This window comes from Neolamprologus multifasciatus, chromosome 16 (assembly GCF_963576455.1).
Source record: "Neolamprologus multifasciatus chromosome 16, fNeoMul1.2, whole genome shotgun sequence".
In the NCBI taxonomy this organism is placed as follows: domain Eukaryota; kingdom Metazoa; phylum Chordata; class Actinopteri; order Cichliformes; family Cichlidae; genus Neolamprologus; species Neolamprologus multifasciatus.
In genome coordinates, this window is record NC_140454.1 from 1,164,928 (window position 1) to 1,188,833 (window position 23,906).

At 42.0% G+C, this 23,906-nt stretch overlaps 2 protein-coding genes and 1 long non-coding RNA gene across 45 annotated transcripts in view; all 3 read left to right on the forward strand.

The window, feature by feature from the left end:
* Positions 1-2,659, forward strand: part of ttn.2 (titin, tandem duplicate 2) — a 253,336-nt gene extending 250,677 nt beyond the window's left edge. For all 42 annotated transcript variants that reach the window (XM_085135108.1, XM_085135090.1, XM_085135096.1 and 39 more), the window contains 2 exons: positions 55-345; positions 1,325-2,659. In XM_085135108.1, the coding sequence (XP_084991234.1) occupies positions 55-345; positions 1,325-1,617 (584 nt within the window). In that variant the 3' untranslated portion in view covers positions 1,618-2,659. The remainder of the gene's footprint in view (positions 1-54; positions 346-1,324) is intronic.
* A 5,086-nt stretch (positions 2,660-7,745) lies between these two features.
* LOC146499949 (uncharacterized) lies at positions 7,746-22,151 on the forward strand. 2 transcript variants are annotated; one of them, XM_085136093.1, is made up of 10 exons: positions 7,746-8,005; positions 9,660-10,149; positions 10,219-10,368; positions 10,620-10,849; positions 12,877-13,008; positions 15,726-15,840; positions 16,968-17,155; positions 17,260-17,346; positions 21,184-21,259; positions 21,715-22,151. In XM_085136093.1, the coding sequence occupies exons 2-10, from the start codon at positions 9,711-9,713 to the stop codon at positions 21,939-21,941; spliced, it is 1,644 nt and encodes a 547-aa protein (XP_084992219.1). In that variant the 5' UTR covers positions 7,746-8,005; positions 9,660-9,710; the 3' UTR covers positions 21,942-22,151. The 2 variants fall into 2 exon arrangements, with proteins under 2 accessions (XP_084992219.1, XP_084992218.1); XM_085136092.1 differs by lacking the exon at positions 7,746-8,005 and having other exon boundaries at positions 15,756-15,840.
* LOC146499950 (uncharacterized) lies at positions 17,353-20,191 on the forward strand. Its single transcript, XR_014869913.1, has 2 exons — positions 17,353-19,190; positions 19,320-20,191. It is a non-coding gene; the product is annotated as an uncharacterized LOC146499950 (long non-coding RNA).
* Positions 22,152-23,906: the final 1,755 nt, after the last annotated feature.

Here is a 23,906-nt window from a genome sequence, read left to right on the forward strand (position 1 = left end):
TGACATTGAAGTCATTCTTAACAATGACATGTGTGTTATCGTTACTTCTGCCAGGATCAGTATTGATGAGTCAAAAGGAGTCATCGTCATCCTTGAGTTCATCGGTGATGATGAAGAAAGAAATCCATACAATGGAGGAGTCGTCTGCCTTTTCTTCTACTTCCCAGCAGGCAGTGATGTCATCCATGTCGGATTCCCGCTCCTTCAGCAGCATGGCAGCTGAAATGAAGTTTGAGACCATGTCCATGTCCAGCATGTCCTCCGTGTCATCTGAGACATACGCCATGAGCTCCAGTAGCCTCATGGAGGTGGCCTCCCACATGGAGGGATCCCTTAGAGCTCTTGGTAAGATCATAAGACTCTTGGTAATCTGTAAAACTGTACTTAGCTTCCTCGCATCCACCAGCAACACAATTATCCTTCTTTTGAAATGAAACCTCATAAAGATTCAATTCAATTCAATTCAATTTTATTTATATAGCACCAAATCACAACAAAAGTCGCCTCAAGGCGCTTCATAGATACAGAGAAAAACCCAACAATCATATGACCCCCTATGAGCAGCACTTTGGCGACAGTGGGAAGGAAAAACTCCCTTTTAACAGGAAGAAACCTCCAGCAGAACCAGGCTCAGGGAGGGGCGGGGCCATCTGCTGTGATTGGTTGGGGTGGGAGAAGGAAGACAGGATAAAGACATGCTGTGGAAGAGAGACAGAGATTAATAACAGATATGATTCAATGCAGAGAGGTCTGTTAATACATAGTGAGTGAGAAAGGTGACTGGAAAGGAAAAACTCAATGCATCATGGGAATCCCCCGGCAGCCTACGTTTATTGCAGCATAACTAAGGGAGGATTCAGGGTCACCTGGTCCAGCCCTAACTATATGCTTTAGCAAAAAGGAAAGTTTGAAGCCTAATCTTGAAAGTAGAGATAGTGTCTGTCTCCTGAATCCAAACTGGAAGCTGGTTCCACAGAAGAGGGGCCTGAAAACTGAAGGCTCTGCCTCCCATTCTACTTTTAAATACTCTAGGAACAACAAGTAGGCCTGCAGAGCGAGAGCGAAGTGCTCTAATAGGGTGATATGGTACTACAAGGTCATTAAGATAAGATGGGGCCTGATTATTTAAGACCTTGTATGTGAGGAGCAGGATTTTGAATTCTGGATTTAACAGGAAGCCATAAAGATGCTGAATTAAGCTCAATTAGCAAAACATGCTTTCTTGTCATAACATTTTTTTGTTTGTGTCTGTTGTTAAATTGTGTGCCTGCCTTACTCTAAATGAAAAAAGGTTCTTGTTCTGTGCATATACCATGGGTTCCAGGTTCTGCTCCAAGGATTGAAGCTCTGCCAGAGGACATCAGCATTGAGCCTGGCAAAGTCCTGACAGTCGCCTGTGCCTTCTCTGGTGATGCCAGACACATTGAGTGGTCGCACGACGGCAAAACGATTGAGTTGACCGCTGCCGGACGCTTCCATATTGAGACCACTGAGGACTTGACCACGCTCATTATCACCGGGGTGAAGGAGGAGGATGCTGGAAGCTACACCCTCAAACTGTCAAATGAGCTGGGATCTGATACAGCAACTGTTCACATTAGTATTCGATCGGTGTAAGGAAAAAAAAAAAACAACTCTTCAAAACTTCCCCTTTTTCCTTTTCTCAAGCGTTTTTATTTAATCAAGCAAAAGAATCTACTTGATAAAGATCTGGATTTCTGTTCTTGTAAATATGAACTATTTTTGTACCTATCTTGACATTAATTTTTGCCAAACTAGACTAAAGTCTAAAGGTGTTATAAAATGTACCATATTGGATAACTGTGACTTAGGATTTTTGATCCATTATTCTGTGACATGTACATAATGTATATAGCCGAAGTTACCGGTTATGGGAAGTGTATGCATTGTTATTTATGACAATAATATTAACTAAAACAAAATGAAACTGTATATGGTTTAACAGGAGAAAGTTCCAACAGGAACGAATACTCTGTTAAACGAAGAAACTAAACTTTGTGCCTCAACGATAAGTTGAAGTCTTAAGATTGCCTCAACAGGTAGAGAGGCTCCCTGTTGATGTTAACTCAATCAGAGACAAAACTATGAATACACTGCTTTAGAGAGCAGTGCATTAGCATTGTGAAAGCAGTGTGAGATCCTGAATGCTGTTTGCATTTACCCTCATGTAAGCAGGATGACTGGACCTCGCACTCCGACTGATTCTGTCGTACTGCTATTTCACTGACGTGCTCAGAGTGCGAGCGGCCTGCACTCCCTGAGCACAAGTGTTTCTTTTATATTTTGTGCTCTGCATCTGGCAAACAACCACTGATGAGACTTTTCACTTGTACCACCAACCTGGCCAATCACTTTGAATAAGAGTCCGTCTTGTGCTTGTTTGCAGAAACAGAGCTGTCTCTCGGAGGTATGCAGTGTGTTTGTGTGCTAGTTTTTAGAAGTTCACCTGTCAGTCAAGGTGGGTGCGGCAAAGCAGATGTATGAAACCACCTACTGCTGCGTTCAACAACAAGTCCCACACGTCGCCCTGCAGTTTAAGGGTTTGATTGAAGTTTGAGTTGTAGTTTTGACTATTTTCGCACCCTCCTTGAGTCTTTCCTCCAGTTATTTCTTTAATAAAGCATGATTATCAGCACTACAGTATGTTTCTGCTGTGGTTATTCGTCACATTAAAACACATCGTTTAACACATTTAGGTTTCTATTTTCAGGAATTAACCTGTTATTCAGGGGTAAGTGTCTGAGTTATATGACATGTGGCTCAACAGCACACCAAGTAGGTGGCGAGGTAGGCTGCACGCAATGTGAGAAACAGAAGTGACTCCATCTGTAATTGTGCCTTTTTGCTCAGTTTATGTGAGGATTTTTCTAACCATGAGAGCCACAGAAAATTGGGATTGTGGGTAGATTGGAACACAAAGAATCTGATCACTTTATAGTGGTTAGGTGAAGGAATCGGCTGAGCTGGCACTGTCTGGTGAGTTCTGGTGGTAAAATATTGACCATTATGTGCTGTGACAACCATGGGTAAATCCAGAGGTTCTAAGCTGGGGAATTAGTTGTTTGTCCAGACAGTTTTGTTCAGGCTTAAATCATCATGCCCAATGTTGGCAGAACGTTGAATGTGGGGAAGTTTTCGCCCTGCCTGCCAGTTTCCCCATCTTTAATTATTGGGATGCAACAGGCTGGTGGTGATAAAATGCCTTGGCTAACCACAATATACGCAAATATAATCAGTTCCTCTGATTTTAAGTTAGCTCTCCCCAACTGCTTTGGCTCTTCAGTGTCAGCAGCTGGGGAACTGTAAAAAAAAAATGGGGCTATAACTGGAAGTTGGTTGGGACTTGTAGTGTCATTCCCTGTGTATGGTATCCCCTTTCATGGTATCATTTAAGGTATTTTAAAATGTTCTGGTCTTTAGTTTTAGTTTCCATATTCACTGAGTTACTAGTTCTGTCACTAGCTGGCTAACATAGACTAATGTAAGTCTATTAACTGCAACCACCAACCAGCCAGTCTAGAGAGTTCTACATTCTGTACTGGAACAAAGTTAAATCCAGCTTCATAACAGTGTTAAATCTATGACCGTTTTGTTTTACAGTGGGGCTCCATGGTGTAAATTAGCGTTAATAGGTGTCTACTTTCCATATCTAATTTAAACTGTATCAAAGTGAAAGTGATCTCTCTTTTCATATCAAACAGTGTTCTGTCATAAAGCTTCCAGCCTGTGGAATGTGGATAAACCTCCACTCGTTTGATAAGAGAATGATGGGAGATTAGCTGGATAAGCTAACACTGGTTGCGCTTTTAACTAATCAGTTAGGAGACGCACTTTATGTGGAAACAGGGCAAAACAGACATGCCTGTGTCATCGTAACAGATAAGTTTTCTCCTGCAGTGTGGAAGAGTTTTCAATAACACCTTTGACACAGAAAGCATTGATGATGTAGAGGAATGTCAAATCCAATTTTACATGTGTTCGTCTTGCAATCGGAAGGTTGCTGGTTCGAGCCCCGTCTCGGACAGTCTCGGTCGTTGTGTCCTTGGGCAAGACACTTCACCTACTGCCTACTGGTGATGGCCAGAGGGGCCGATGGTGCGATATGGCAGCCTCGCTTCTGTCAGTCTGCCCCAGGGCAGCTGTGGCTACAACTGTAGCTGCCTCCACCATAGTGTGAATGTGTGAGTGAATGAATAGTGGAATTGTAAAGCACTTTGAGGGGTCCCGAAAAGCGTTATATAAAATGCAATCCATTATTATTATTATGTGGATCAGTTGCAGGCTCAACCACCACTTCTCTTTAAAATCTGACCAAATGTGCAAAGTTCAACCAGCTGTTTTGCTAATATATCATGTATTCATTTTTCATTAATATTTTTAATCCCCTGTTGACAGTTAACCATGTCCCTTAGTCCTCAAGACTTACCTATGATTTTTTTGCCTATATTTTAATACCCATCTGTCCACCCATCCACCTATTTTCTCAGGAGCAGAAGCACTTTTGTGATAAAAGATTAATCCTAATGTCCTAAATGGAACCTCCCAACAAATATTTTAATACTGTACAATCATCGGGTGGCATTTAAAAAAAAATCTAGTCCTAGAATTTTGAAAGCCGAACCAAAAATGTGACTGTTAGGCCAACATACCGTTGAGGTTCTCAGTCATCCAGGTCATTGTAGTCTGAGCTTGGAAAGAAAAGCATCTGGACTTCTTTAAGTTTCTTGAAGTTCCCCCGTCTAACACCACAATACAAGAAAAGAAGGCCGTTACATCCCTGAGCAAACACTATAATATCACCATATCACCATCTGACAAGGGAAGGTGCACTGTTGTTCTAAACACAATGGATTATTGCACAAAAATTACTACACTCCTCAGTGACAACAATACATATGAAGCCTCAAAACAAGACCACACAAGGAACTACAAAAAGAAAGTTATCAGTTGCCTACAAGAACTTAAAAAGGATAAAGTCATTGACTGCTCTACATACCATCATCTATACGCTGTATTTACAATCTTCCAAAGATCCACAGTCCCACTCAGACCCATCGATAGCAGTATAAACTCAGCCACCTACAACATTTCCAAACACCTTGCCACCATCCTAGCGCCCCTTGTGGGGAACACTCCTCATTGTATCACCAACAAGGCCAAGAATGGACATGCCATTGGAGGAAGTGGAAAGAAAGGCTCTTGGCTCTTTTAAAGGGAGAGTACCCAGCCACTGGTACAGATATGTGGACGACACCTGGGTCAAAATCAAAACACAAGAAGCAGAATCCCTCACTGCTCACATCAATGCTGTGGATAAAAACACCAAGTTCACCACGGAAGACACAAAGGATAACTGTTTGCTATTCCTGGACTGTGCTGTGCACATTGAAGAGAATGGCAACCTCAACATCGAAGTTTACCGGAAGCCCACACACATGGACCAGTACCACCTCTTTTACTCCCACCACCTTACATCACTGGGCAGAAAATGTTCCCTCTAAGCCTGAAGGAAAAAAGAAGGAACACACACATGTAAAGGAAACGCTTATCCTAACGGTTATCTTAATTGGGCTTTCATCAAGTCAGCAAAGATGCACAGAAAAGAAGATCAGACACCAGCGAGGGAGGATAAGAAGGACAGACGCAACAACATTGTCATCCCCTATGTAGCCGGTGTATCAGAGAAACTCAGGAGAGTTTTCTCCATCCCGGTATACTTCAGACCCAGCAACACACTCAGACAAAAACTGGTTCACCCGAAAGACAAAACTCCACAACACAAACTTAACAATGTGGTGTTTGCTGTACAGCAGCGAGGAATGCCCAGACCTCTACATTGGAGAGACCAAACAGCCACTTCACAAGCGCATGGCACAACATAGAAGAGCCACCTCCACAGGACAAGACTCAGCTGTCCATCTGCACCTAAAGGTCAAAGGTCACTCTTTCGATGATGCCAATGTTCACATTTTGGACAGAGAGGACAGATGGTTTGAAAGAGGAGTGAAAGAAGCATCTATGTCCACTGTGAGCGACCATCTTTGAACAGAGGGCGGGGCTTATGACACCAACTGTCTGCCATCTATAATCCAGTTTTTAAATTTCTTTTGTAGCAACAACCCCTTTTATAATTATTAAGACGAAGGGCAACAACATAGAATGGTTAATTTTCGTGGACAACCAGCGTGAATCCTCCATTACTCTGAGGACTACCCACAATTCTTTGCCCTTCTTAGTCAATGTAGGGTGACATTTGTGACAGTAGGTGGTGCTATTGTCCCATTTAGCGGGATTAACTTGAACCTTTTTAAACTATGTTACACTTACAGTAACTCTTCAGTGTTGTCTGGATCTTTTTGTTAGACTTTCTAACAAGTTTTTGTTAAGAAGTATTTTCTACTATCTCTTTATCAAGTATTTATAAAAACAATCTTGACAGAAAATTGTTCTTTATGTCATAGAACTAAGTGACTTCAGACCTAACTGATTCAATCCCAGAGTGTATGATGCTGACATCTGGAACAGAGAAGTGATACTTAAGTGATACGTAACACTCTGACGAGTTCACCCTGCAACAAATGAGTCAGAACTTAGATGTAGACTGCATGAACATAAATAGCTTAAAAGTGTTTCTTTTTTTCTTAAGAAACAGACTCTGTGCAATTGGCAAACACATAGTGTGTGTGTTTGTTTAGAACTATTTAGTAACCAAAGTAGTTTTTTTTGTTTTCAAATAAAGCCAGATAAATTTCATTCCCTTACTGCAATAATAAGATCTGTAGTTCTTGCTTTGTAAGCACTAGACCTCTGGTTCACTTAGAAATAATGTCAACATCTTTTTCAGGTTTTGCACTCATGCTGTATAGTTTTGGTGGCCTGTGTGATGATGTCAAACACATTACAGAGCTGGTTCATTTTCACATATTTAACGACTCTCAGTCTCAAAAGTATGCTGCTGATCTTAATTTAATTCAATTCAGTTTGCCTCTAGGCGCTTTATGTTCTGAGATAAAGACCCCACAATAATACAGTAGATGAACTGGGTCGCCCTGTTCCCTGTAAAAAGATTAACAGATATAGGAATAAAATGAGCAATGCACTGCAGATAAAGCTCTGCAGGAAAGCTGGAAAAGTCTGTCGTCAGAGTGTTTCATGTGCTTTGATTAGGCTCCGTTGTGGACATATAGGACGGGGGTGACCGTGGCTCAGGGGGTTGGGAAGCGCATCTGTAACTGGAAGGTTCGATCCCTGGGCTCTCTGTCCTAGTCGTTGTGTCCTTGGGCAAGAGCTACCTACCGCCTACTGGTGTTGGCCAGAGGGGCCGATGGTGCGATATGGCAGCCTCGCTTCTGTCAGTCTGCCCCAGAGCAGCTGTGGATACAACTGTAGCTGCCTCCACCAGTGTGTGGATGTGAGAGTGAATGAATAGTGGCATTGTAAAGCGCTTTGGGTGCCTTGAAAAGCGCTATATAAATCCAATCCATTATTATTATACACGGACAACTGGAAACCCAACAGCTGATTAGTCCTTTTACAAAGACTGGATTTTAGAAAATAATATATAGATATCAAGTATGTAATAAAACCCATACCTTCACTGTTAAGAAGTTATATTGCAGCATCTTGGACTCAATTGTTTGCGTTTGACTGTTTTAATTTTTGAATGCTCCAAATACCACTATTGGCATTCACACTCCACACCACTAGGTGGCGATAATGCTACTTGCCAGAAACAAAAGTGCATCCGCTTCTGTTGCTAAAATTATGCTACACATAAAAATGTTCAGAGCTTGACAGGTCTTACAAGTTTAACCTTCTTCTGTTACTCTGTTTGTCTGTTAAGCTTTAACTGGAAGTTAGCATTAACAGCCGTTTAAGAAATCTAACGTTAACCTAAGCTAGTTGGCTGTCTACTCGTATAAGTTCTGATAGCAGCTAAGCTAACCGAACGGTCATCTAACCGGGCTAATAGCGAGAGTAAACGGTAAGTGGTGTGTTTGTCTCCCATCTGATTTGGGCGTTAAATAGAATTAATTCAGCACAGCGCTTTTATCAATGAAAGGAGCCTCGGATACAGAGAAATAGTCTTTATAGCGGCGATTAATGTTACCAGAATCTGTCAAGTTGTGTGTCAACTGTTTTCGATGTTGTTTCCCATACACAGTGTGGCGTCTATGTCAATAAAACGCAATTAAAACTTAGACAGTGTACAAATGTTCAGTTTTCTTTCGAACCCATTCATAGTCACCTTATTAAAGTTAGTAAAGTACAACGTCGTTCTCTTGTCGTCTTTAATGCTACAGTCACTGGTAGGGATGGGTACCGGTGTCCGGTGCCATGATGGCACCGGTTCTGACATAAACGGTAGTAACCAGACCGAAAAGCAGCGCACATTTCGGTGCTTTATTTCGGTGCTTTATTTTTCCTGAGATGCGATACACTTCGAATTGTAGCCAATCATTTTACGTTTCCGGGGATAGTAGGCGGGTCCAGGTACGTACGTTCTTTTAGAGCAGAGCTACAGATTAAAAATGTCCAAGACGAAGCGGTCAAAAGTCTGGCTGTACTTCACAGCAAAATATGCAAACTCAGCAGCCTGCAACAAGTGCTTTAAGCTGATACTGTGGAAAGGAGGTAACACCTGAAATCCGATGAAACACCTGGCGACGCATAGCGTCTTTTTTTAAAAGCCGAGAAATGCGCCGTATTTGATAGCTTGCTGCGAGACCTCACACCGAGCGCATCTACTGCAGGTGTGGTGCCTGTTATCGGACCCAGAATTAGCAACATCCCCCAAAAAGCTGAAGAGGAGAGTCCTGGCCCCTAGCCCTGCCAGTGTAGCAGAAATGATGAGGATGATGATGGCAGCAGCAGCCGTTCTTCTCTGCGTGAGTAGCTTAATGTTGTTCGTGTGTAATTTACGTTGAGTAGGCTAACCACGTTATTAAATTAATGCATGTAAGGTGAACTAGCAAACATCATCATAGCTACATGCGGCTGCCTTCTTGTTTGATGGCAGATACTCCCTTCACCCTGGCCAAAAAGGCTAAAATGACCAAAGAAAAAGTGGGAAACAGTTAAACATGAGGTTTTTGGACAAATTTGTGTTTTTTCCATTGTTTAAGCTGCTTCCAGCCAAGAGTGATACCATATATGCCCTATAGCTGCAAAAAAGGCTAACATTGTTATCTTTTTACAAAAAAACAGCTGAACATGAGAGGTTTTTGGACAAAGCTTGTGTTCTCCATTCTTTAAGCACCGGTTCGAGCACCGTTTAAGCACCGGCACCGTTTCAAAAGTACCGGTTTGGTACTGGTATCGGATAAAACCTAAACGATACCCATCCCTAGTCACTGGTATATGTCGACATCAAGTCTCTGAAGTGTTGTTTGTTTGTTTGTTTGTTTTGTCCATGCTTCTCGTGTCTGTAATTCCGATTACCCAGCTTTGAGTTCAGGGTCTTATTGACTCTTGCATTCTTGCATTCAAAGGGCTTTTATGAGTGTTAACAGTATTATTTCAAAGTAAGGTGTACTCTCACCTGAGCTAAATTATCTGTGAAAAAGTTTGTGTAAATGTGGACGTGACTATTGTAACGTAATGTAATGTACGTGTTCAAACTGCTTCTGTGCACGCAGGTAAAACACACGAACCATCTCCTGCAGTTTCTCGGTCCGAACTCATTCTCAATGGATGTCAGCATTGCTGTATCACTCATTCGAGGCCAGATGGGGACCGTAGTCGAGCGAGCAGTGAATGGAGCGGTCGAGACGGTGCTGGCCGAGATGCTTAAAGTGGTCGGAGTCAAATTTGAGGAGTTAAAGGCTCAATTGGTGCAGATGAAGAGGGACATGATGACGCTGCAGAGTGAGAAGGCTCAAAAAGAGAAGGAGAACGACAACATTCGGGCCAAGCTGCGTTACACGGAGCTGAAGCTAAAGTACTACAGGCAAGGAGTGGAGGAGGAGCTGCAGCAGAGAGCCTCTGCTTCTACCCTAGTCTGGATTCAGCCACCAACTCTAACGCAAACACAGAGAAGCAGATCTGGCGTTTCCCCAACGAAGACCCTGTCATCGTTCTCAGTTCAGACCAGGACTGCTGAGGGAGCGTTGATGAGGAACAGCAACAGTACGTACCGATGCAATGCTTGAGTCCTGGTTGCTCTTCTGCTGACTGTACTCTTTCTTATGTTTCTAGTCCCAGAATGCACCTCACCAAACAGCATGAACAGGCAAAAAGTCCGAGTGTCCTGCCCTTCAAACGTGGCCCACGCTGACTCATCTGACCTGCTGCTTCCTGCTTCACTCACTTTGAATGTGGCTGGAGAATCTTTGGACAGCAGTACAGGTACACAGTGCGTGCGTACATGTTTTCTCTCTCATCACTGAGAACATCACTAAATCTTTAGATGAACATTACCGTAGTTTTACTGTTACTTTATATAGCACTGCATCACAACAGCAGTTTACTCAAGGCGGGTGTTGCTACTCAGGAGAGTAGCAAACCGTTAGGCAATGAGCTTAATGTAGGATTGGCATGTTGTGACACAATGTACCCTTACACTGATGTGTTAGACTAAGTACATGTTGTTTCTACAGTGTTGTTCTGTCCTAGCTCAGACCCAGTTCAGTGTAAGAAGGTTGAAGAGGTGGATGAGTGTGAATGGGCCATTCTGCACTCTAATACAGAAGGCATGGATGGTGCCATAGCCTCGTCTCCTGCCCCGGCTCCGAATTTAGATGATGGGCAGCAGTCAGGGGATCCCTCTCTGTCTGCAGATGGCGCCACCTATGCCGCTAGCTCCACGCTGCTCTTCTCTGTTCCAGAGGTAACAACTCATTCATTTGATATATCACAAGGTTTTGTTTTGTTTTTTAATTTACATTTCTTTAAAAAAAAACCTGATAAAACTTGTTTTTGGAGTATTAACCCTTTAAAACCGGTCGGAGCAGCACGCTCTGTTTTGCATAACTATTTTTAAATCCTTGTAGCTCTGCAACCACGTGAGCTAGCGCAATAATTTTTTTTGCATATGAAACCGGAGGAGTTGTACTTACATCTTATGCCATCAGCTTGTCCTCGGTCACAGTTTCCTTCCACATATAGCTTTGCAAAAACTGCATAAAAAGCACTTGCAGCAACAAAAACATAATATTCCAGAAACACGCTTTGCCGATCCGATCAGCTGTTTGTAACACTTCCTACGTTGGAATAGACGTCAGAGCGAACTTTCGCATGTCCGCCATGACCTGCCTGAAACCGGAAGTGACGTCATTTTCGCGGAAATGTAGTTTTTTACCATCAGGGCCTCATGAGCCTATACTGGTGTTTTTAAAAGTTATGTTTGACTTTATGACTTTCTGTGTGGTTTCTGGGATGCTTAGGACTCATATTGCACTGCTGGAAATAGTTTATTTTGATGCATATGCTGATTTTTTGCAAATTTGCATTATAATATTTATTTTCGTTTTTCCTGCAGTGTATAAAAATTGGTGTATTTCAAAAATAAAACTATGAAGACACTCAAAATAAATTTCCTATGGTGGGAAACTATTTTGTGCAACTTTTTTGTATTTACAGTTTTGAGGGATAAGCCTCTTAAATTTCTCTAACTAGAAATAAAACAATTTTAATTTTTTTGTAGTTTATTGCACTTTTTTGCAATTTATGTAATTACTATGCATTTAATGTATACATATTATTAAAATTTGGTTTATAATGGTTGTATTGATGTATAGCAACTTGAAATGCTCCCAAAAATGGCTCCACAACATGTAAAAATATGATATAAGCTCTGGTGGACTTGGTTCTATGGTAGGTCTTAAAGGGTAAAAGGAAAGGAAATCCTGAAAGGAAAGGAAGTCTTAAAGGAAATCCTGGTAGGTAACAAGGAAACCAGGGATATATTGTCAGGAGTCACTGAAGTAGGGCTGTTCGATATAACGATATATATCGGATGACAATATAAAAACGTCTATCGTTTCATTTTACGCTATCGTTTGTTTCGTGGTGTCGCAAAATAAACTGTTTACGGCAATATTTTTCATGTTCTGATGTCACTGTAGTTATAATTAATTTCTTAAAGTTCTCTCTTTCTCTTATATTTAATATAACCACACTACGGACGGACAAGCGCCTGTTTTTATGCGTTGTCGTTAGCAACAACGACGGTAACAGCATCGCGTGTCCGCTTGTTTATTTTCCACATAAACCTTTCACAATAAAGCTCAAGATCCTGTTGAGACTTTTCAAAATAAACTGAATCAGGTGAAAGAGCAGATTATTTATGGATGAGAAGTAAAAAAGATGCCAGGTGCTAAAAAATAAACCTTAGACTCAAACGTTAGAACAGGCTTTTCCCCGCAGCACGCCGTGTAAGAAATACTCACAAAGAAAACGGCGCCGTTACAACTTATGTCTAAAAATGTATCGTTTCACACATCGGTTAAAACACTCGACTCCAGCTACACGACGCCCAGCTGGAAACACTTCACGCAAGTCGAGCTGCCCGAGATTCACAGAATTTACAGAAAATATAAAATTTTTTGTGATTTATATCGTTATTGGGATATGAGAGTTTGGTCATATCGCACAGCCCTACACTGAAGCTTGTCAGGAAGCATGGAAGCAGAAAAGTGTAATAGCACAGAGTCAAAACATTTGCCTCAGGGCTCGATCTCATCCTGCTGGCTAAAACTGTATTTTTACATTCTAACACAGAAATATTTCGACTTTCTTTGCAGTTCAGTTTTATTAAGCCTTACGTAGGTATTTTAATAAAGTACAGGCTCTTTTATTTTCAATTTCCAAGCTAATGCACTTGTAAATTCCAGTTTGTCTCCTGTTTCAAACTAGGTGAAGCAGGAGGCACAGGAAAAGGAGAAGGAGGTGATCTATATAAAAGAGGAGCCAGAGGAAGAGCAAGAGGTGTTGGCCACCCTGCTGCTCGACTGCCACGGACAGCAGGGTCGTCAGCCAGAGTCAGAGGTGAGGTTACAACATAAGTTACATTTGTGTTCACTGTAACTTTTATTTAATCTAAGAGCTGTAGGGCACTCGGGGAGTACATGTACCATCGTGGTCAATTCTCTATTTGTTTCAAAGGTTTAACAAGTGGTTCTTCCTTTTCTCCATCTACTGTCAAATTCTGTAAAAGGCCAAAGAGAATAAATTGATAAACAGCTGCTAATCTCAAAGTGACAGCCACTTTATTCAACCTTAAAGCTGTTCTAACTTTAAAGATTTATTTTAGCTAGGATGTCCTTATTTAAGAGCTTGCATGAAGCAGAGACAAAGACAGAATACATGGGACATTTTCTTGGGGGAAAGATCATCTCTATCTGACATCACGCTGTGAGGAAGTCTTCTATAAGCTGGATTGTCTGAGCGCTCCAGGTCTTTTTAAGGATTCTTAGTAAACGCTCGTTCACAGCTTTGCTGGAATTCATGACGTTGAAAGATGGTCAAAGAAAACAGATAAGGAAACGTCAAAGGACCAAACATTGAGCGAGTGCACTGGCATTTATATGAAGTGGTGTTAACCCTCTGGGGTCCAGGGTATAATTGGCCGTTTTTGACTACTTTTGATTTTACCTCTACATTTCACCTTTAAAATATGTTTTTCTTGCCTTGTTTGGTATCATTAGTTTCAGCACAACCTCAAATATCTGAAATTTGAGTTATTTTTTCATTTTGGTATGCTATATTAGCACAGTTGATCTAAATTCAGACAAAAAATTCAAAATCCGAGTAGAAAAAAGTTATATTTTTTACTGTAAAACCCACAAACATGTTTAACGAATCATTTTCTTAACTTGAAATGCAGCTAGAAATTGTACATTTCTAAAAATTATGCACAAGTTTTGCAAACAACAAGCGGGTGTCACTCCTAAAAACTTCCCCCTCTCCCTAAACAACCAAATGTCACATGTTGCCTTATCATTTTTTTGATTGGCTGACATGGTAAACTCTAACACCAATAGGGAAGGGGTGTTTTTTCTTTTCTCACTCGCAAGCGGAGAGTGTTTGCTAGCGCTGTCTGTAGAAAACGCCATTTTTACCGTTCTTCCCGCTGTAAACGCCACTGTTTTGTTCAGAAAAAAACATTGCGTGTATTTTTTATCATAACTCTGGTTTTACGTGGCCCATCGACACAATTCAAAAACTGGTATAAAGTTTGAAGTCCGCACTTTCGACCCACGTTGAAATGGTGACTCTGACGTGCTGCATCTTGTAGCTGTGTCGTCTTAAATTGGTCATGTGATTTTGACGCGCCGGCGCGTCCGTCGACCCCAGAGGGTTAAGAACTGTTTGGCCCCTTCCTGACTCTACATGTTTCATCTCAAAAGCAACACATCATGCCGAGATCTAAAGAAACACCTGAGAAACAAAGTCACTGACGTCTGAAAAGGTTACAAATGCATTGTTGAACCACACCGGGAGCCATTAAACACAAATGTGGTGAAGCTTCCCAGGAGTGCGGCCGGCCTACCAAACATTAACGAACCGCAGGCTTTACGTGTCTCAGTTAAGATCAGAGTTCATGATTCAACAATAAGGAGACTGGGCAAAAATGGCCTACATGGGAGAGGTGAAGGGAAAAAGCCTCTGCTACACAAAAAAGCTCATCTCACATTTGTCAGAAAACATCTCGATGATGCCCCGGACTTTTGGGAAAATACTTTGTGGAGTGACGAGAGAAAAGCTGAACTTTTTGTTCAGTTTGACATGTGGCTAGCACAGAAAAGAAACATCACACCAACAGCAACCTGTGGTGGTCTCTGGCTGTTTTGCTGCCTTAAGAAAAACAAAATAAAGACGTTGGAGGAGCCTGGTCCTGACCTGAATCTGACTGAGGTGCTGGGACATGAGGCTGTTCACTCTGCTACGTGACTGAATCACAAACAATCTGCAAAAACTAGCGGGCCAAGATTCCTCCACAGCGCTGTAAAAAAACCTCTTTGCCAGTTATTGCAAATGTTTGATTGCTAACAGTCGTCCAACTAATTATTATGTTTAGGGGGCAGTAAGTTTTTCACACAGGATCATGTAGGTTTGGATTTTTCCCCCTTCATTTAGGCTACGTCCACACGTACCCGGGTATTTTTGAAAAACGCAGATTTTTCTCTGCGTTTGCACCTTTCGTCCACACGTAAACGCCGTTTTCGGTCACTGAAAACGGAGATTTTTAAAACCGAGGCTTCTAGACTTCTGATTGGCCAACATTTCTGCACTGTTAGGAATATAGCGCCACCTGCTGCTTTGGCATGTTCCTAGCAGCGTTTTCCTTCATTTCTGCCTTTACGTGTGGACGGGATTATTTTTTAAAACGAAAACGGAAAATCTCCGTTTTCAAAAATACCCGTGTAAGTGTGGACATAGCCTGAGAAACTGCATTTTGTGTTTAGTTCTGATATTTTTGTCTAATATTTACATTTGTTTGATGATCTGAAACATTTTACTGTGACAAACAGTACTGCACTGTACTTCTTTTTTTGTTTCTGACCATTTAAAGCAGTTTACACTACAAAACACTTTTCCTCAGGCACGTACCAGTGTTACTTTATGTCATATCCACAGCTACGGCCACTTTAGCATCACCAGTTAACCGCACGTGCATGTCATTGGACTGAACTAATGTTTGTAAGCTCAACAACAGACTGAAGGACATTTTGGAAAACTCTCGTGGAATCCTGTTATTGCAGACTATCGAATGCTTTCATCTCTGTGTTCAGCCTCAACCGTCAGTGACAGAGTGCCCAAGTGCTCCAGGAAGCCAAAGAAACACTACAGCCTTCAGCTCAGCTGGACGAAGCACCCGTGAGTTGATGTGAATAACTGTCGATCATGTCTGTATGCTTCTAGTCTGATTTTACTAGATATGATAAAAAAAAGTTCTGGGACTTGTCCTAAAACCTTTTATCCCTCAGCTGTAAAAGGCTTTCGGGATGGCATTGTCACCCTGCTGGGTTTCCAGGTGATGTTGACACTCGAGTTTTTGGTTGCTATCCTGTCGTTCAGTCTGACGTCACTAGCCGTGTCTGGGCCTAAACTCCGCTGCAGGTCCATATATCAAACGATCACTATGGCATTACTGAGAGTTGAAAAACTGTCTAAAGTCTTTCATCTTTAATAAAATGATCAGCGTTCTGCTCTACCAGGTGTAACAATTGAGTTTAACATCCATGAAAACGGAATTTATGATATTTAACGGAGTTAGAAGTTAGCAGGAAGTTAGCTCGCTAGCTTCTACCTAAATACAATATAGCATGTCCTGACTGCGGGGTTTTGGAAACAAATTCAAACGTCAGCTCTGTTATCACTTCCAACATAAATGAAGACAGAAAACTAAACAGCAGTGACGTTTGTAGGGTTACTGAAGTTTGGCTAGCTGCTATATAATGATGTGCTACGTGACCGCTAGCGACACAGCTATGTTAGCATAATATAAACAAGCTAACTTTTTTTCCACTCGATAAAAGTTAACGTGAGTGTTCTCGGTGGTCAGGAACAAATGTAATCGCATGGCAGGATGCTGTAAAAGGACCAAACCTCAGCCAGGAGAACAACTGAGATAATCCATCCACAATACGAGGTTAGTCATTCATATACTGCTGCATGGGCTGGGCTGTAGTTACATCCTAAGGTTTTAAAAACTGAGCTTAAATAAATGATTAGCGGTAATAAAAGCCGAGGGAGGTCAACAGTGATCACTGACTGTTTTAGGAGCTTTTTGAGATTAAATAGAAGAAAATACAAAACATTAAACATGTTAACAACACAAAAGCCATATTAAACACAGACTACTTTAGGCCGGGAAGTAGGATTCGTCACGTCATCACTTAACAACCGTATAGCTCGAGAACAAAGTGATGAAGGAGGTTTATCGCTGTGACGTGGCTTAATATAGCCTCACAACTGGGCACTTTCTGTGTGTGCACTCTCAGATTCAGCACCTCAGTCAGCTGCCATCTTGCCAACTGGCGTCCCACCTCGCCAAGCCGAGCGACCCTGGGCTAAAGACCTTAGTCTTTACGAAGAATACAAAATGCGGAGGAGTGAGCTTCGTCGCCGAAACATGACAAAGCGCAGAGAACTGGAGAAATCGTTACCTCAACCGCTGCTGGCAGATCTGGTCAGTCCACCTCAAATTGTTGAGGACAGAAGGTTTCTGCATCTTTACGTTAAAAAGGTGCCTCATTTATAAACCTGAAGAATAAAGGTGATTTTGTGTTGAAGGTGCGGGAGCGTCGAGAGAAGACCAGACTGAGGGTAGCCAGGTGGAGGGCAAAGCGGAAACTCCAGGCCTGCCTTAACCAGATGCAGGTCGGTGATTCCACCACAATCTCTGCACTGAAATGGTCTGTTTCTTTCTCATGAACGACATCTCCATCTCTCAGGGCTTAAAGTGGAAATTGATTTTAAAACATTTACATGGAGAATTTGGTGAATAAAAACATTTTTGCAAACTATTTTTGACGTATTTCAGTAATATCAACACTTGGCAATAAATCAAGAATTGAAAACATGTATATGACAATCAAAAATAAATTTCACAACATTTTTCATTTTTACCCAAAGTTACCTTGAAGGCTTTGGGAGGCATTTCTCTGGTAGCTGCCAGAGTTTTGTTTACCTCAGTGGGTGTGGACTGTTCACAACTATTCAGTGTAAGCAGAGGTCTCGGACTCCGGTCCTCGAGGGCCGGTGTCCTGCAACTTTCTACACCTGAATACAATTAGTAGGTCATTAGCAAGAACTTGACTGCATGCTGAGGTGGCAGCTCAGCAGCTCGTGTGAATGAACATGGTGCAATAAAAGTGGATACACTGTGCTTTTTCAGCATTCAAAGATTGATGACATCGTGTCAGAGCACTGGCTATGAATTTCAGAAGGATCAGGCCTTAACATCCCACCCCAACCGGTCGCAGCAGATGGCCGCCCCTCCCTGAGCCTGGTTCTGCCGGAGGTTTCTTCCTGTTAAAAGGGAGTTTTTCCTTCCCACTGTCGCCAAAGTGCTTGCTCATAGGGGGTCATATGATTGTTGGGCTTTTCTCTGTATCTATGAAGCGCCTTGAGGCGACATTTGTTGTGATTTGGCGCTATATAAATAAAATTGAATTGAATTGAATTGAATTGAACAGAAAAGTTATCAATAGTTCTTTTCCTATTACAGCTGCATCCACTTCTGTCAGGCCTAGGCTGCTCACTAGGGCTGGGTATCATCACTGATTTCTATAATCCATTCATTCCGGTTTTCAAAGTCCCGATTCGATTCAACTTAGCCTCAGACAGAAATATTATAATTCTGATCATTTACTGACTTCATCAGAATTGTGAACATCACAGCAGACACCTTTGTGTGAAAGTAACTGAGAATAAAACACAGAAAAACATGAAGGAGATTTTCCTGGTCTGGCTTTTTATAGCAGATAAGCTCAAAATATTCTACAATGTTCTGCATATAAAGTTTACATTTCTTCAGTATTGAACAACAGAAAAAATAGGCTTGTTCATTTAAGTGAAAAAAAGAAAAGAAAAAGCCAGCAGCCGACAGCGCTGTAAACAACGGTAGACTGGTGGGTAATAAGCGAATGAATAATACAGAAAACAGAGATTGGAGACGGGAAACTGTTTCTGAAGTACAGAGAGAGAGAGAGAGAGAGCTGTGCAGGAAGTGTGATTTCAATAGTCGTGGAAGCAAAACAGCAAAATTCATGACGACATTGATCAAATGTGAAGCGCAGTTTGCTGCTTCTTTTGCTGCTGGCTCTGCGAATTTTGGTTGGAGAGAAACAAAACCTGCAGCTCAGAATCAGCACAAAAAGACGTAATCACAGCGCGGACGCATCAGAATCGCTGAGCTCCGACAGCGTGTTCGTCTACGGGCCGTCGGGTGAGAAAGCCGAGAAAGACAAAGCTGATTCTGATGCGTCGGGTCCGTTCTGTGTTTACGTCTTTGTGTGGAGTCCGTGTACCTGCTCTCATTTGCTGTTTGGTGGTTGTTGAAATGGTTTTGTGAGCTTTAATCTGAGAATCTGGCGTTTCTGGCAAAACACAGTTATATATAAAAGTTGATTCAGGATTTAATGAAGTGATATCGCTTTATTCAAGCTACTCACCTCCCACTTCCACCTGCACTTTCAACTGGACCACAGCCAATCAGAGAGGTCCCGCCCCTTACTATCTCTGATTGGTTTAATCCACGATAGGGGCAAAATGTGTGCCTGTTGTTGACCACAGGGAAGGTTGCAGATTTTTTTTATTTTTTTTTGCTACCCGAACAGTTGGTCACACAGGTGCAACCAAATATTTTTTTTTAGTCGCACCACTGAAAAATTTGGTCGCACTCTAGAGCCCTGACTTACTTAAACTTACTTGAGTAGGGTTAGGGGTCGCCACCTCAGCATGCAGCCAAGTGCTATAGAGTCTTGCTAATGACCTGCTAATTGTAACAGGGACACATGGAAAAGTTTCAGGACAGCGGCCCTCGAGGACCCTGCCATCGAACATACGGTGACATTTCTGGCAGGTCATCATTTTTCTAAATATGTTTCCATGTATTAAATCTCGAATTGGTCGTGTGACTGTTGTCTGTGTTAGCGACACACCGCTGCGTGATCACTGATAGTGTTAGTGTCTGTGATATCCAGTGTTGCTCAAGTTACTAATTACTGATTACTTCTCCAAGAAAGTAATCCCGGTACTGTACTGATTACTTATTTTCAAAAGTAATTAGTTTCATTACTTAGTTGCCTTTTAAAAATGTGTTACACAACCTGAATACGTAATAAAGCAACAGACCTTTCAGCCCGATTTCATCTTTCATCCGTCATACTGGAGCTGCTAACATGAAGTAGTGTAAGTGAGAATGTGAGGGCTGTACCGGTGGGAAAACAACCTGCTCTGGATTCCTGGATTCAAAGGGAGTGTTTTCTGTTTCTATTGCATTGTTTTTCAACGGACAGCAAAGATGGCACAGAGACATTCAGCAACACAAACTCAACTCCATATCTGACGACCTGTCCGTTCATGTTTTGGAGATTATCACCATTTTATCAGTTATCTGCCTTAACAGGTGTGCCAAGAAAACATAGCCAGCTGTTTGATCTGCATATATTTGTTCTTGATTGTGTCTCTGCCTGCCTCACAGACTCTTGCCCTATTCCCATCACATTATTCTGATACTAAAATCTTTGCCTAAAAAAAGTCATTTCACATTTTATTAAAAATTGTTCAGCTTTTTTTTCCTGTTTTGTGCTTTTAGAGTATTTATTTTTTAATGTTTTTGTTAATACTCTCCCCTATGGTAGCTGGGACAGACTCCAATGCCATTTAGCTCCATACAGTCAAAATCATTTAAGCCCAAGGACTATTTTCGTAATCTAACGCTATTAAACTGGTATCAGATATAAATCTGCTCATTTTCCCCTGGAACTGCTTCCACATACCTTTGGCTAAAGACACAAATCTAATTTAAAATGATGAGAACATATATATTATATCTATTGTTTATTTTATTATTTATATGTATATCTATGATATTGTTAGTGCAGGTTTTGGGCTTATTTCAGTTATTAATGGGTCTGAATTGTGCAAAATATCTGCTGGTCAGAGTGAAAATATTCTCGTTCAGCTGCTGCTCCATTGGCATCATTTTATTTTCAGGTCATGGAAACATTTGTCTTCTTTTAAACACCGTCGACATTTTCGGTCTACCAACGTTAAATTTTATGTATGCTTGTTGTTTTTAGAAAAATGACCTTTTCTAAAGGCAGAGATTTACAGAATCAAATATAGGAGCGTGAGACTAACAGGAGTGGCCTCCACCTCTGCTGTTAACTCCAGTTTTAAAGTTTCTCCTCAGTCGAAAGCAAAAGCAGGCACTTTGTAATTCACATTAGAAGTTCAGTGGGGCAGCGATTAGCCTCACAGCAAGAAGGTCCTGAGTTCGATTCCACAGTCCAAAGACAGTTAATTGTTATTGTTTGTCCTTCTGTAACTGTGACCCTCAGAGAGCCTCTCAGACCTGTAGTTGTAGATCTCAGTTAGAAACCTTCTTTGGCAAAATTGAATTCACACCCATTCTCTCTGTCTGTTTAAAGTTGAATCATTAAGCTGCTTACCAATCAGCCACAGCTTTGCTGCTTTGTTCCCTTTCAGGCCTTTGGAGACACTCAAGGTCTTTCTCAGACGGGCTTCCCCATCAGTCAGCATCAGCAGCCCAGATCAGCTTGTGGTGAGTTGTGGCTCAGATGACTTTTCACACTTTCAAACTGCCTGCTGCTCCTCAGAAACACACTTTGGAGCTCAAGTTCCAAACTGTGAATATTTAATGTTCATGTTATATTTTTCCTTTTTATTTTAAATAAATTTGCAGGAATTACAGTAAATCTGAGGTATCGTTTATAGACTTGTGAGAAGTTTTTCTCCCTTTTGGAATAAGGCAGGATGGCTAAATGGGAACTGTTGAATCTCTAAATACTTTCCAGATGTGCTGCACACTGGAGCCTGGATGGTCAACCCTTCCTTTTGATTTGCCAGATGGAAACTGTAAAAGATGTTCACAGAGAAAACTTTCTAAACCAGCCGTATATAAGTGCAGTAAAGCTCACTGTCTGCTCAGTGAGACTCAGCAGGTGCTGCTGCACTTTTCTTTGTCACTTCAATCAGCTGCTCTATGTTGTGTTTCAGCTTCCACCTCCAGCACTCAGCAGAGGCAGAGCTCAGCAGCGTCTCAGTCCAGCGGCTTCCTCAACATATCTGCATCGAATAGCATCCCACGGATGTCTGCATCCTCCTCCACCCTGGTTCTGAAAGGCCCCAACATGGCTCCCCATGAGCACGCTGTGTCACTGTCCTACCCCCGTGGCAACATCTCTCCACAGAGACTCTCTCTGACTGACACTATCTTACCGTGAGCTAACACTGCTCCATTCACAGAAAGCTTTATCTTTACTCGACACGTAAGGAAACCAAGGTTTCGGGTCGGCGTTTACGGCGGCCACTATGGATCATTTTGTCTTAAATGTTGTAATCCGGTACTGTCAGTATCAGAAAGCCCCAAATCCTTAAACTAACATCCATCACACAGTTAAATACACAATAAACATTTGCCATACCCTTCACAAGGACTATTGTTATTTTCATCAAATCTCTGTGTTTATGTGTACCAACTTGGGGTGGCTGTAGCTCAGGTGGCAGAGCGGATCAGCCACTAACCAGAAGGTCGGTGGTTCGATCCCCAGGCTGCTCCAGTCTACATGCCAAATATCCTTGGGCAAGATACTAACCCCATGCATCTCCGATGCATCCATCGGAGTGTGAATGTGTACGAATGTTAGATACTCAGCACTTAAACTTAGAAGTGCTTGTGTGAATGGGTGTGATTGGGTGAATGAATTAGCTGTATAAAGCGCTTTGAGTGCTCGGACAGAGTAGAAAAGCGCTATATAAGAACCAGTCCATCCAACCTTCACTTTAACAGATCAATACTGAACGTGCAGCTCGACTGGATCATGCCAACTGATACAAGACTGCCAAATCACAACAGTGTTTATAGTGTAAGGGAAATACTGTACAACAACCTCAACAGTAGGATGATCCCTTTAAGCAAGACTCTAATAGGAGGAAATGAGGCTCAGGGTGGGCAGCCATCTGCTGCGACCAGTTTGGGAAGAAAAGAGGAAGACGGGACAAAGGACATGCTGTGGAAGAGAGCCAGAGATTAATAAGTAACGATTAAATGCAAAGTGGCGTATCAATGCCAAAAAGTGAGTGAAGAAGAAACATTTAGGCCTATTCTCCAAAAGCTGATTCTGTTCATCTGGACGTAGCGTTTTGTGGGAGAAACGTTTCGTCATCATCAGGTGACGTCTTCAGTCTCAGCTGACTGCAGGTTTCAATCTTATAAACAGGACATTTGCATAATGACTGAAACCAGCCCACTGAAGGAACAATGGGCTGTGAGGTCAGTTCCTTAATCATAATTATGCAAATTCTCATGACCATTGATCAACAACCACTGACCAAAACCCACTGATCAAAGACCATGAGTACCATTCACAGAGAGTTGGAGAATGGCTGCAATCACAGCATTGTAAGATGGTGACAGATGTACCCTTAGGCCCCTCCTCGATTCAGAGATGGTCTTTCCCTTTTCACGTAAATGGCCTCCTTGACTCCGCCCTCAAACCAGCGTTCCTCCCTGTCCAGGATGTTACATCCTCATCATTGAAAGAGTGTCCACTGGCCTGTAGGTGTGAACAGACTGCAGAGTCCTGGCTTCTTCTGTGTTGTGCCATCCTCTTCGCCAGAGGTTGTTTGGTTTCCCTGATGTATAAATCCTGGCAATCCTCCTGCACTTAACAGCGTACACTATGTTACTCTGTTTGTGTCGGGGGACCCGATCCTTGGGGTGGACCAATTTTTGGCGCAGCGTGTTTTGGGGTTTAAAAGCCACAGAGACCCGGTGTTTCGAAAAAATGCGTCTCAACTGTTCCGATACTCCTGACACATATGGGATCACTACAGGTTTACGCTGGGCTGGTTTCAGTCATTATGCAACTGTACTGTTTATAAGATTGGGGAAACCTGCAATCAGCTGGGACTGAAGAAGTCACCTGAAGATGACGAAACGTTTCTCCCAGAAAACGCTACATCCAGATGAACAGAATCAACTTTTGGAGATTTATTTTCCTGGATGATTGAGAATGCATCAAGACATTTAGGCCTATTGCAGCATAACTAAGAGGACTCAGGGTCACATGATCAACCCTAAATACGTACTTTATCTAAACGGAAAGTCTGAAGCCTAATCTTAAAAGTAGAGAGGGTGTCCATCTCCTGAATCCAAACTGGAAGCTGGTTCCACAGAAGAGGGCCTG